Source organism: Eublepharis macularius, chromosome 18 (assembly GCF_028583425.1).
Source record: "Eublepharis macularius isolate TG4126 chromosome 18, MPM_Emac_v1.0, whole genome shotgun sequence".
Taxonomy (NCBI): Eukaryota; Metazoa; Chordata; class Lepidosauria; order Squamata; family Eublepharidae; genus Eublepharis; species Eublepharis macularius.
The window spans coordinates 11,718,171-11,732,790 of record NC_072807.1 but is presented as its reverse complement, the minus strand read 5'-3'; the positions used below and the strand labels follow the sequence as shown (position 1 = coordinate 11,732,790).

General features: G+C 46.7%; 1 protein-coding gene across 4 annotated transcripts in view; it reads left to right on the top strand.

The window, feature by feature from the left end:
- DNM2 (dynamin 2) overlaps positions 1–14,620 on the top strand; it is a 68,803-nt gene that overhangs the window by 20,630 nt on the left and 33,553 nt on the right. For 2 of the 4 annotated variants that reach the window (XM_055002381.1, XM_055002379.1), the window contains exons 5-10: positions 1,563–1,661; positions 3,398–3,558; positions 4,535–4,677; positions 6,053–6,188; positions 6,577–6,644; positions 7,662–7,800. In XM_055002381.1, the coding sequence (XP_054858356.1) occupies positions 1,563–1,661; positions 3,398–3,558; positions 4,535–4,677; positions 6,053–6,188; positions 6,577–6,644; positions 7,662–7,800 (746 nt within the window). The remainder of the gene's footprint in view (positions 1–1,562; positions 1,662–3,397; positions 3,559–4,534; positions 4,678–6,052; positions 6,189–6,576; positions 6,645–7,661; positions 7,801–14,620) is intronic. The other 2 variants (XM_055002382.1, XM_055002380.1) reach the window with 1 other exon arrangement.

Sequence of the window (14,620 nt, the reverse complement as noted above, 5' to 3'; positions counted from 1 at the left end):
CCATTGCCTCACCCCCTTTTCCTGCTTTCTTCCCTCCATCCCACCCACCTTTGCCTGCCCTCCCATCTTCACCTTTCCCCCTCCCCTGGCAGCCTCTCCCCTGTGGCCCAGTTGCATGGTGCCAGCCATGCTGGGCTTGATTGCTTGGTGGAAAAGCTATAAGGACTTGCAGGAAGAACTTCACTTTTCCCTGTATCCCCTCCCCCACACTGTTTCCTCTTTCCTTCCTTCTAGCAACTTCCATGTGCTCACCTTTCCCTATGCCCTCTTCTCCTTCAAATCCACTAAACAACGGACCTTTTTTCCTGCCCCCAATCTTCAGCTATATTAATTTACTTTATTTATACCCTGCCTTTCTCCACAATGGGGACCCAAAGCAGCGTACATCATTTTCCTTGCCTCCATATTATCCTTGTAGCAACCCTAAGAGGTAGGTTAGGCTGGGAGTGTTTGACTGGATAAAAGTCACCCAGTGAGCTTCCATCCCAGAGTGAGGATTTGGACCTCCCAGATCCTACTCTGTTCTAGCCACTACATTACACTGGCTTTTGTGAAGGAGGGCTGCTGTTTAACAGTAGTAAGCAGCTGGGCCTGGGTGAGTCATATAAGTTGCTCGATATCAAGTCGTCCAGTGGTTGCTTCTGGGCCTGACTGCAATGAGTCATCCCTCAAAGGCCAAAACAGTCTTGGAAAGGGCCGTGTCCCCTCCCCTTACCTAGCTAAACTGTTATGGTTGCTGAGTAACATCCACTGAGGGGCTTTGATTCTTAAAGCTACAGAGACCAACTAGATTTCCAGGATATGAGCTTTCAAGAGTCAGATCTCACTTCATCAGATGCATCTGACGTATTTGACAGAGTCATCTTTGACTCTCGAAAGTTCATATTCTGCTGAACACGAATCTCGCAGTTCTACTACAGACCAACCTGAAATTATCTTAAAGCTACAGATTCTTTTATCATTTGGGGCTTTTTAATCCCCCCCCCATGTATTTTTTTTTTTTAAGATTTCAGATTTTTCTACAAACCTAGGGCATTTTTCAGGTGTGTAGGAAGATCTGTCTTGTCCACACATGGCTCCAATCTCTGGATTTAAGTATCCACAGATCAGGACCACTTGGCTATTAGTACATAAGATGTCAAATTGCTTATGATGGTTTCATCGTTGTTTCAGCTGGGTATCATCTGTCTACTTGTCTTCAGATTTCTGCAACCTGTACCCTGTTGTATTGCTTATCGAATGTCCTGGCTGTTGATTTCATTGAATGACACTCTGTAATCCACCTTGAGTTTCAGTGAGAAAGGTGGACTATAAATAATGTAAATAAAAATATTAAGACAACTGAAACTTTGAAAAACAAAGCAGCACAAAGTAAGAGTAATTCCAGCTGTAAGCTTTAATTCTGTGCAATATCATGAAGTAGCATAAGGAATTCAAAGCTCTGCGAAACTGAGAAAACCCTACTCAGTCTTGTTCAAAAGCCTGGAAATATGAGCTCAGCTAAGTGTATTGTCAGTTGTCCTTTGCCCGTACTTGACTCAGCAGTTTTGTTTCTCTCTTAGGGCTACGAACAATTGGGGTGATCACCAAACTAGACCTGATGGATGAAGGCACTGATGCCAGAGATGTACTGGAGAACAAACTCTTACCTCTGCGGAGAGGTAGAAATCTATTCTCATTACTAGCTGAGGGCTGCCCCGTTGAATGAACGTGGTCTGCTGGCACTAGACGCATTCATAGTTTAGAATTTTAGAAAGTTGCATTTGAGAGAAAGTAAGTACGTGGGTAAATTATGTGGCTCCCCGCTGTCATGCAGTGTTCATTTAATCTGTTTTTAGTAGGCTGCTATAGTGAGTAAAGGTGGTCATCCTTAAAAGAAATTTTACTAGACCTTCTAATTTAGGGCAGTTTTAAACTTCTTCCGTTCACACAGCGGGTAGGCTGGCAGTTGGCAGCTTCCATAATACGAGAACTTGAGGGCACCCAATGAGGCTGTTGGGAAAGAAGTTCAGAACAGACAAATGGAAATACTTTACTCAATGAGTAATTAATCTATGGAGTTCTCTGTCAGTGCACACAGTGATGGCTATGAGCATAAAGGGGGGGTTAAACGAGGGTTGCCAAAACCAAGTTGGGAAATACCTGGTGATTTTGGGGGTGGAGCCAGGGGAGGACGGGGGGAAGGACCTTGGTGCCATAGAGTCCACCTTCCAAAGCAGCCATTTAGGAATTGATCTCATCTGGAGATCAGTTGTAATTTTGGGAGGGAGCTCTCTAGGCACTGCCTGGAAGCTGGCAGCTCTTGGTTACACAGATTCATGAGGATAGTTCATCAGTGGCTACTAGCCATGGTAACTAAACAGTAGGAGGCAAAGAGGCAGCAGCAGGGCTTTTTTTCTAGGAAAAGAAGTGGTGGAAATCAGTGGGTTGCCAGCACAGGGGGCAACTCTTGGCGGGAGGTGGTGCCCCTGGTACCACATGTGCACGCTCAAAGTGCATGCGTGCTCCCAGGGCCAATGACGTCACTTTGGGTCAGCTGGAACGAGGGGGGAGTTTTTAAAAGTTTAAATCGCCCTCGGAGAAAATGGTCACATGGCTGGTGGCCCCGCCCCCTGATCTCCAGACAGAGGTGCGGAGGGCAATCTAAACTCCCCTCTGTCTGGAGATCAGGGGGCGGGGCCACCAGCCATGTGACCATTTTCAAGAGGTGCCGGAACTCCTATCCACCGCGTTCCAGCTGGAAAAAAAGCCCTGGGCAGCAGGTTCTGGATACCAAGGTTGTGATCTATGAACTGGTGTTCTCCTTCCATAGATACCCCTTAACTGGACTTCAGCTTGGATTTGAGAGTCTTCCTCTCTATGTAAAATTGGACTGGGAGAGGTCTGCTAGCATGAACATAGACTCAGCTTCTCAAAGTAGCACCTTGGTTAGTCCTTCAGACAGGAGTGTGCCATCCTGCTCAACATTAAAAGGCTGCATCTAGAATAAATGATGCAAAAGAAGCACGTTCTCCTGTTTTATTCTAGTAGCGTCACTTGACTTTCTACACGCTTCAGAATTCAAGTGTGTTCATGAACTAAGGAAGAAAAATTCAGGGGGGAGGCCCAGAAGTTTTGTGAAGTCCCAGTCCCTGCTCAGTCCCTCTCCCTGCCATATTCTTTACATTCTTAAGCAGAGCAGGAGGGATAGTCCCTTCCCATTTTACCAAGATTACCAAGTGTTGTGGTACAATTTGTCTTCCCCTGTCAGATGTGTAGTCACAGCTTCATGGTTTCCTGAAGTTATTGCCCTGCTGTTATTCGACCCTTTCTTAGAATTTGTCCTAGGGCACCTTGTATGGGATCCAAGTGCAGAAGTTTCCAGCAAAAACTAACCTTTGAAGCTGTCCCCTTGTAGGCTACATTGGAGTTGTGAACCGGAGCCAGAAGGATATTGATGGTAAGAAGGATATCCGAGCAGCACTAGGAGCTGAGCGCAAGTTCTTCCTTTCCCATCCCGCTTACAGACACATGGCAGACCGCATGGGAACGCCCCATTTGCAGAAGGTCCTCAACCAGGTAGGCCATGGTGCGGTGCCCTCTCTTTTGTCTTGATCTTTGTATACAGTTCATGTTTAGCTGAACAGCAAGAGGAGCCCCTCCCTCCAGTTCCTGGAGGGAACGAGACTCGAGCATCTCAACTGTTGTCCATCTCAACTTGGACAGAACAGGTTAAATTTAGAGGTAGTTAGAACTTTTCAAAAAAGCAGGGAAATCAGAAATAGGAGTTGCTTTAGTCCTCGATCTGAAGTGTATTGTTCTTCAGGCGTAGTCCCTGGCATATTGTTGGCATGAATTAAGCTTGTGGTAGTAATAACATCTTCTCATGTGCAGACTTCTCAGTGGACTTGTTCTGGGCTGTTGGACATGTTTGTTCAACTGACGTGAGGCAATCTCATAGCACCCCACTTTGGAAGGGACGAGAGCACTATTTAGGGCAACACATTGGGGAGGGACAGGGCTGCGTATCCTTTGGATGCAGTGCCTGATCCGAACAGCATGCCTTGGAGCCCTGGCCTATTCCCTGTTGAAGAGTAAAAAGTGGGAGTATTGGCTGTTCTTCCAGGACAGTGCTTGTCCTCAGTATTACAAACATCCAACAAGGCTGTCCTGGAAGCACCAAAGCAAAGCAGCAAGAGGAAGTTACCGGAAATGCCACCGGAAACAACAAACAATTAACCAATGCTTGTCCTCAGTATTAAGCAAAGTAGCACAAATGTACTTTAAGTAGAGCTGAGGTGCTGCTAAAAGAGGAGGAATTGTGCATCAGTGGGAGGGCCTCTTTGCATGCAGAAGGTCCCAGATTCAATCCCAGGCATACCCAGATAGAAAGTATCAGGCAGTAGGTGACGTGAAAGACCTCTGCCTGAGGCCCTGGAGAGCCCCTGATAGTCTGACACAGCTGACCTTGATGGGACCAGTGGTTTGATTCAGTATGGCAGCTTTTTATGTGTGTCTCGATGGTTGTTTCCTATCTTATCTTATTTTTCCTCAGCAACTGACCAACCATATTCGGGAGACTCTGCCATCGCTGCGCAGCAAACTACAGAGCCAGTTGCTCTCCCTGGAGAAAGAGGTAGAGGAATACAAGAACTTCCGCCCAGATGACCCTACACGCAAAACCAAAGCCTTGCTGCAGTAAGTCAGACCTACAGGCAACACTGCCTCTTGCTTAGGAAACTTCCTCTTCTCCTGCGTGCATGCTTTTAGGAGGTCACACCTGTGTCACTTATGAGGCATAAAGTTCGAGAAATTGAATGTCTGCTGCTGGATCTTTGTGTATAAACTGCCTTTCTCACTGAGACTCAAGGTGGGTTACTCAGTGTAAGTCAATACAATGAACAGCTCGGACATTCAGTTAACAATATGGTGGAGTACAGATTGCAGAAATCTAAAAACAAGCATAATTTGGAATACAGCGATGAAACATTGCTGAAGCAAAACAGAAATAATTTGCCATGACATGTTATAAGATGCAGAAACTACCCTGCAGGAGCAGCATATCGTCTACATCAGCAGAACAGTATAGTCCGCAGTCCCTATCCCAAAGGTCCATATAGATTGAAGGCAGATGTTCCAGAAAACTTAAAAGCCGAGCATGGAAATCAAAGTTCCCCCCGTATTGCTGCTCCTTGGCATTTGTGTTTGGGGAACTCTGCCCTGGAATATAGAGGATGCATTTAGCCAATATAGCTAGTATAGGCCATTGTGGGCGTGTCCTCCACGAATGTCTAATCCCACTTTAAAGCTAGTGGTCATCACTTTGCAACTGAAAGTTCCGTAAATAATGTATGACGTGAAGAAGGCCTTCCTTTTGTGCGTCCTGAAATGACTGACCATCAACATCATCAGGTGCCTCCGAGTTCTTAATGCCATGGGAGAATGGGACAGTTCTTGTTGCAGTAATGATGCAAACCTCTTAGCATGTCCCCATCCATCATCTGAAAAAGCCTTTCAGTTAGGCCCGGTGTGCCAACTCCTTCGTTTTGGTTGTCGCTTCTTGCACACTTTCCAGCACTACAGTATTGTTTTTTTGAGATACAGTGACTGGAACTGCACATACTATTCCAAATGCTCTGTTTGTGGCCATTACAGTATTGGTTGTTTTCAGTTCTCTTTATTTTAATATCTAGCACAAAATCCACCTGTATCTTAGACTCCTTGTGGTCCACATTTTGGATAAGAAGCGTGCATGGAGAGGCATTTTTATTTGCTGCTCCACAATTGAAGTTTGGACACGGTAGCCTGAATTTGATCAGCAAGGTGATCATTTTATATAGGCAGTACTTTGCTGACCAGGATTAAGCAGAAAAGGTCTATCATTATCCATTCTAATTATATCCTTTGAGTTACCCAGAGGTTTTAAACTAGCACCATGAAAAGCTGGTAATGATTTTAGGAACAAAAATGGTGCAGACGAAAGGGGCTGGCTGTAGCTGACGTGTGTTCTTGATTGGCTTGCTCAGTGGGTTGTGGCAACCTGTCAAGTGGGTCTCCTTTTCCCTCTGTGCAGGATGGTCCAGCAGTTTGCTGTGGACTTTGAAAAGCGGATCGAAGGTTCTGGGGACCAGGTGGACACACTAGAACTCTCTGGTGGAGCTCGAATCAACCGCATTTTCCATGAGAGGTTCCCCTTTGAGTTGGTCAAGGTAAATCTGAGTGGCAGAGGCTGTCTTCAGGCAAGGGGTGGATATCACGTGTTGTGCTCATCCAGGCTGCTGCTTTGGGTCTTACACACTCCGGTCTTGGCTAGCAAGTCTTGTTTACACAAGTTCAGGCAAAGTTTTCCATAGCAATATTGTCTTCCCAAGTCCAGCCTTCGAGTGCTACTGATCTACTTTGGGGCAATAAGTAATATGAACTTCGCAACAGTGTCCCAATGCTTCTGGTGCCTTTTGCGTAGAGCAAAACATGACTGCCTGCTTTGTGCCAATTAGCAGGGCAATGCGCCATTGCTTCCTTACTGGAAGATTAAACTGGGTGGGAGGAGGTTGTGTTGCATCCTGGGTTCTTTAATTTGGGTTCTCTGTCTTTTAGATGGAATTTGATGAGAAAGATCTGAGACGAGAAATCAGCTATGCAATCAAAAACATCCACGGTGTGAGGCGAGTATTGGGGTGGCAGTTGATTGGGCCCAGCGAGTCAGCCAGTTGTTCTCTGCTAATGAAACAGGCCTATCCCTGGCCTCCAAGACAGGCCAGCAGTCAGGCTGGGGAAACGTTTGCTGTTCGGTCCAAGTCATAAATGAAAAATGGTATGCTGAAGCAGGGAAATGAAATGACTGTCATCTGTCACTGCACTTGGCTCTTGAGGGTAAAGAGGGCCCCCCTTGGCTTTAGAGGAAATGATGCAAGAGGGAAAAGGTGAGAAGAGGGCGAGGAAGACAAGAGGGCTGCATAGCCCCGACAAGTACTCCTAGCTCAGCTACACAAGGGCCCAGAGTGAATGGCACAGCACTCCAAAGGAGTGTCTCTCCATGCCCCCCTCCCTGCCTTCCTTGTTTTGTTTGCCTTGGTAAGCAGAGATGCAGATGAGGAGAAGGGTTATATTCAAGATGCCTGGCTAGTTTGAACTCTGCTTGGAAATGGAGTGTTTTTATCTCCGTATCATGAGACATTGGTTAGGAGGTTCTGCTGTCCTGTTGTATCATGAGAAGTTTAGCAGTTCCTGTTAAGCCTGCATTGTTGGGGAATAATATGCCAAGGGCACGGTTTCTTCAAAGCCCCTTCTTTCGTACTTGTTATGGACCCCCCCACACCTGTCCCTGCCAGTTTCTTCTTGCAGCTCATCTGTTGTCTTATTATGATCAAAAAGAGGAAAGCCTGGAAATCAGGTACATTGCAAGATCTGGATTGCAAAGTACCTTCCTGTAGCAGAGATTACTGTGTTTTCATCTTGGACCGCCCCCTTCATTTCCAGATACCCTCGTTTTGCCCCTTCGATGGAATTACTTAGTTGAATCATGTTACGTTACTGATGGAGAAAAGGCAGCTTGTTGCATTTGGGAGGGCTGGCAGTTGGGGGAGGAATGGGCTTTCTCAGATGTTGCCAGCCTTTCATCCTGTGTTCTGTTCCCCCTCCCCTGTTTTTCTTCCCTTCTTCCTACATGTGGATGACTGTAGGACGGGGCTGTTCACACCAGATTTGGCATTTGAGGCCATTGTGAAAAAGCAGGTGGTGAAGCTGAAAGAGCCTTGTCTGAAGTGTGTCGACCTGGTTATCCAGGAGTTAATCAATACAGTTAGACAGTGTACTAGTAAGGTATTGAACTAGCTGAAGGCAACCCAGCCCCTCCCTGAGTGGCTTGGGAAAACTTGCCAAGACTGCAACACTCTGCTCTGCCTCGTTTGCCTAGCACAACCTCCAAGAAGAGCTGCAAATCTCTTATAAAATCCCGATTGGCTCCTGCTGACCGGGGTGGGTGGGGATTTACTCTTCAGGAAAGAAGGTTGATTTTTATATTCCTTGGAAGAGATGTTAGCATGTGGCACAGTATGATCTAAACAATAATGTTTTTGGCATTATGTCCCAAGTTGGAGCAGGATTGGGCTGTATCTAAAGCTGCTTCTGCTTGCATCGTCTGCCACCAGTTGAAAACTCATATGAGCCTTCTTGAGGTTGCCTAGGCCAGCGGGCAGGTTTTTTTGGATCCTGACCCCTCTCTTGAGTGCATGGGTTCTTGATCTGCCATTTAAACCGCTCCCTCGATGCCTTTCTGCAAAGCCACGGCCAGTAGTTTCTAATGAATTGACAGGAATTTCCATTTCCCAGTCTTCTGCCTCTTGAGAAGTCAGTGCATTGTTCCAGTAGCGTTTTTCTCTCTCAGTGAATCATTTCTATATTTAAAAGCTGAATTGCTAAAGAACTGGCTTCTCTTTGCTTAAATTTCTGAAGGAACATAGAAACTGAGGATTCAGGATCACATTGCTTGACTGTGACCTCTTAGCACGTGTTTGCGTCCTCAGCCAAGGAGTGAAACGGCCCTCTAAAGAGCGGTTTACATTGCTTGCTTGTTTCCATGGTGTCTGCTGTAGGACTGTGGGTCTGTTCCTGTCTGTCATGCCTATTGCATTCTTACCTTGCCCTTCCGCTAAGGAGCTTAAGGCAGTATAAGCAATTCTCCATTCTGTCCTCACAAAAAACCCTGTGAGGAAGGCTAGGCTGAAAGACGAGTACAGGCCCAGGGTCACCCAGTCAGTTTCATGGCTCAGTGTTCATGAGTGTGTGCTTTTAATGTGAAGATGCTATGAAGAAGCCAGCACTTGGCCCCTCGAGGTCCTTCAGGATGAGAGTCCAGGGGCACCTTAGAGACCAACAGGATTTTCAGGATACAAGCTTTTGAGAATCAAAGCTCCTCCTTCAGATACAAGGAATATCTTTAGTAGCACCTTCAAGACTAACCAACTTTATTGTAGCATAAGCTTTCGAGAATCACAGCTCTCTTTGTCAGATGCAACCGTCTTTGTCAGATGCAGCTGTGGTTCTCGAAAGCTTATGCTAGAATAAAGTTGCATCTGACAAAGAGAGCTGTGGTTCTCGAAAGCTTATGCTACAATAAAGTTGCATCTGACAAAGAGAGCTGTGATTCTCGGAAGCTTATGCTACAATAAAGTTGCATCTGACGAAGAGAGCTGTGATTCTCGAAAGCTTATGCTACAATAAAGTTGGTTAGTCTTAAAGGTGCTACTGGAATACTTTTGAATTTGTTACTACAGACTAACACGGCTAACTCCTCTGGATCTATGACCAAGGAATATCTTGTATCTGAATAAGGGAGTGTTGACTCTTGAAAACGTATACCCTGAAAATCTTGTTGACTTCTAAGGTGCCACTGGACTCTAATCCTGCTATTCTACTGCAGACCAATAGAGCTACCTACCTGAAATTAAAGGACCTTCAAGTTTCAGCCAGCCTGATGTTGCAGGACCTCCTACTGTCTTCTGTCCCACAAGGTACCTGAACAGAACCTGTTTCAGGTGGGCAGCCATGTTGGTCTGTAGTAGAAGAGCAAGATTGGGGTCCACTAGTGCCTTAAAAACCAATTAGATTTCCAGGGTATGAGCTTTTGCTTTGATTCTTAAAAGCTCATACCCTGGAAATCGAGTTGGTCTTTAAGGTGCTACTGGACCCAGATCCTGCTCTTGAACAGAAACTGTGCAACTTCGAGAAACTGAGATTTCAAAGCTGTCTGTATAGCAGCCACATGTTCTTAGATGTGCTCCTAGTCTAACCTGTGGAAGGTGCTCTCACTGTCACATTTGCTGTGTAGAACCTTAGACACGAGTTGGGGAGTCTAGCTAGGAGTGCCTGTGAACATTAACTCAAAAGATTCAAAAGGTGGTCTTGCACTGAAGGCTAGGTGGGTTTGGGAATGCTCCTTACAGGCTAGATGGTACTGCCGAGAACTTTCTGGTTAATGGCATCATGCCTGGTGTGAGAACTTGCCACGTGTGTTGAACATTGCAGGCAATAATATGCATTGTGTGGTAGAACGGATTAAACAAAAGTTTCCCATTGCAGCGTGTTCTCCCTCCACCCAAACTACAAAGGTCCCGTATCTCATGAGTGATTGCTGCCTTTCTGAAGGAAGTTGTAGGAGTTACATGCAAAGCCAGTACTTTGAGGAAAAACCAATAGATACACAGATAGTGTCCATTCCTTCAGACAACTTGCAATCAGAGCTCGGTGGCCTGCGAAAATACTAAAAGCTTTGTTCCCCATGAGCCTAATGCAAACGTTTAGAATGCCGCAGGCTAAAGAGATCCTGTGAAATCCCCATGGAATTCCTGAGGTGTGGCAGACTACCAACTCAAGGCACCAAATGTGTATGAGGGATTCTTATAAGGGAACAAACAGGTAACATGAACATAAAAAGCTCCCTTTGGCAAGTGAATCATTTAGACCAGGCCCAGGAATGAGCCCAGCCATCAGTTGCTTGGCAAGATGTAAAATAGTAAAGAGTCCAGGAGCACCTTTAAAACTAACCAACTTTATTGTAGTATAAGCTTTCGAGAACCACAGCTCTGTTCGGCAGATGCAGAGAGCTGTGGTTCTCGAAAGCTTATGCTTCAATAAAGTTGGCTAGTCTTAAAGGTGCTCCTGGACTCTTTACTATTTTGCAACTACCGACTAACACAGCTAACTCCTCTGGATCTATGACCTTGGTAGGATGTGAATCTAAATGTTAGTTTGATGAAATGCAAAGGTGACTTAAAGATGGAAGCTCTGCAGTTGGACCTCTTTTTGTATGCTTCACTCCTCAAAGCAGCGAGTGTGTTCAATTTGCGTTGCAGGGCAAGGCATGGGCGGCTTTAATGGCTTGCCCCTCTGCAGTTTCTCCAATAAGCCACCACCAGCAGCTGCTGTTGGTCCTGGTGGGGGTGGGGGTGGGGATTGGAACCAGCATTGTATCTTACTACTTTGTGGTTTCTGGGCTTTGGTGCCTGCGTAGAAGACCATTTCAGGCTGTGTGTGGGCTGCAGTACTTCAGACTGTGTTTATTTTATTTTATTTTACTTCATTTCATTTGTACCTCACCTTCCCAGTGGGGACCCAAAGTGGCTCCTATCATTCTTCTTCCCTCCATTTTAGCCTCACAACAAACCCTGCAAGGTAGGTTAGACTGAGAGTATGTAGCTGGCCCACGGTCATCCAGTCGGCTTCTGTGGCAGAACGGAGAATCAAACCTGTGTCGCTCAGGTCCTGGTCTGTCTCTCTAGCCACTATTCCACACTGGTGCATACTCTCTCTCTTGGAGGGTGTCACACACACACACAAACACAGAACCATAGAGCTGGAAGGGACCCCCAACGGTCATCTAGTTCAACCCCCTGCATAATGCAGGAAATTCAGGCCCTCCCTCTCACAATTCCTGTCCTCCCTCTCACAGTCAGCCTAAGTTCATACTAAGTTCATGTCACTGAACGTTCCATCAGAGAAACAAAATCCCTTCCCATAAAACGCCAAGACTCCTGAACAGTCCTGTAACCTTAAAAATCTGCTGGGGCGAGGGGGGGGGCAGGGGTGATTTGGATTGGGTTTGTGGAACTCAGAAAACTGGGTGAGGATAGAGAACGGGTTGCTTATCTGTTACTCTTCTTTGAGTAACCCCCTGCGCGTTCGCACTGGGCTTTGTGCTTGCACACAGCACACTTTGGAAACTTCCAGAGCTAAAAAATAGGCACGAAACCCGCCCCCCCCCCAAGACCCCAGGCCTGGACCACGCATGGTTCAGGGAGAGGAGTCACGCTTCTTCCACTCAGTTCCTCTTCATCCCTTGCAGCAGCATGAAGGGACGTATTTGAGGAAATCCTCTCCTCAGAGCTTCGTCAACTTTATTCTTCATTATTCGTGAATCTATCTTCCCTTTATCTTCTGTCTATCAGAAACCTGGAGGGGAGTACCTTTGGGGATATCTCCCATCTCTGGCCACTTTCCAGCCCAACATTCTCTTTCAGAAGGCCAAACCGACGACTCCTTCGGGCAAGACCGCCCCGAGGATCCCTTTCCACCCAGCCTTCTGGCCAGCCAAGGGATCAGAATTCCTTATCCCACACAACCATAAGCCTGCACTCCGTCTTACCAAGAACTTCAGCACAGAGGAAACTCCAGGGACTCTCAGTATCAGAACGCCCCACTTTGAAGCTGTAAAAGGTTCAGAAATCGGTCTCCAGGGGATCCTTTGTCTTGAGAGCTTGGACCTCCCTGTAATAGTTGATACTGAGAAGACTCAGGGCATTGCCGGAACTCTAACAGTTCTCGTGCACAATACCAGGAAGATGACAACTCTTACTTCTGAAGACAGGAGTTCTTCCTGTCGTTGGTCCCCATCCCCTTTATCATTGGGATAATCTCTCCTCCCCATACCCTTTACACTGTTTATGCTGCAGGACTCATTGCCACGATGATCGCTCCCCATCAAGAACAAGCTATGCAGGGATCGATCACCACATCTGCTTGCTCTTCCGCCTCCTTAGAGGAGGTCAGCATACTCACAGCCCTCAGCAGTGATTTCTGCACCACTGGGTTTGACCAGATGTTCCTCCCCCCCCCACTGTTTCTCATGGCCTTTTGAGCATCTGCGGTACTCAGCTGGCCACACTGCCTCCATCTACTGATGTGGCTCCTGCATTGAGCATCGTGGCTCTTGCCAGTGACACCATTGCAACAGCACTCCTACCTTTGATGCAGACACTGCTCCAAACACGGTAATCCCACTGATACCAGGCCCCATGCTCAGGCCGCCACAGTACTCTTCACTTAGTCTCCGTCAGTGTCATCATCAAGGTCTTCAGCTGCACTAGGCACCCCTCAGTTGGCATTGAGAGGTGAATCTGATAGTTTGGATTTGTCCCCAGCAGACCAACTATCTCTCCACTGCTACTCACTTTCCTCAGCTTTAGTCTTAAAAAAAAAAGATGAGAATGTTAGTGGCAGCCATATCGTTCACAATAGTGTCCCGCCAGCTTAGTAATTTGCTAGTAACTTTTCCTTTGGAGGGGGGGGACTCTTCGATCTTCCAGACTCCTACAGATCTATGGCTCTTAATTTCTGAGACGAGGCAGTAAGGACCACGAAACAACAAATGTCATTATCAAAGCTCATTGCGACAGTTGCTACAAATAGATGGTCAGAGAGGACATAATTGGCTCCATTCTTCCAATCTCACTGGTAGCCAGAGTTCACATCAAAGACTTCCCTTTCAAAGAAGGCCTCTTTAGTGCCAAGACCAATGACTCCCTGGAAAGAATCCAAAAGTTGAGAATCACCATGAAGTCAGTGGGCCTAAACAACCTCCCACATATCTCAAGCCTCCAGATGTTGGCAGTTGGACTCCAGGGAAACTAACGGCTCCAAGGGCTGGATTCTCCTCCTGTAGGAAATCTTTCCCCTCAGGTCCCTCTTCATCTTTTTCATCTTTGAAGACACAGTCATCTTCTCACAACAAACCCTCTTCTGGAACTCAAAAAAAGGTGTTGAAGACTCGCACGACTTCCCTCTGTGGCTCTCCTACCTTTGGCAACATCTCCAAGCCTGGGAATAGACTGCATTTTGCCACTGGGGTTCTAACCACAATATAACTAGGATGCCCAGAGTTTATTCACTTCCCCATTGTCAGTGTTTCATCCCGTCACATCCATCCTCCTCCATTCTCCCCTAGGAAATGGACTCTCTTCTTCAACAGGAGGCAGTAGAGCTTATACCTGTGCCATGCTCCCAGAGAGGACAAGGGTTTTATTCTCAGTACTTCAGTTTTGTGGAAAAACTGAGATCTCTACCCTGTTCTCCATCTCAGTTTATCAAGACACGGAGCATCACATGGTGACCCTAGCTACCATCTTGCTGCTCAAATTGGTAGGCGCATAGTTCATGTTCATCGATCTTCAATCGTCTCTGCTGAGCCTCAGCACTGTTGATTCCTCCTTTTAGTGCTGGACAACAACCACTTCCAGTACAAAGGATTATTCTTTGGTCTTTCCACTGCCCTGAGGATTTTCGGTAAGCGTGGCAATGGTTGCAGTTCCCCTGAGGAAAGGATCACATTTTTCCTTTGCATATACTGGTTCCTAATAACATGCTCCTCCTCCTCCTCAGCTCTACTCTGACATATCCAGACCACCTTGCATATCTTCGACATGCTACAGCTAGGAGTCAGTGGAGGCAAGTCATGGCTTGAGCCTTTCCAGAACACACGGCTCATTAGAATCATAGGGTTGGAAGGGACCTCCAGGGTCATCTAGTCCAACCCCTGCACAATGCAGAAAATTCACAACTACCTCCCCCCCCACACACCCAGTGACCCCTGCTCCGTGCCCAGAAGATGACAAAACACAGTCAGGATCCCTAGCCAAACTGGCCTGGGGGAAATTGCTACCTGACCCCAAAGTGGCGATCAGCATTACCCTGGGCCTGTAAGAAGAGACCACAAGAAGTAAGCACTGATGTAACCCTTCCTGCTCTTCATGGACTCCATGACAGCAAAAGCTTTCCCTCACAGGTACAAAGTGTGAAGAATGCACCAGTGACCACAGGAAGAACAGGTACAGGTAAGCAACTTACCACCCCCATTTTCTGCCAGTGA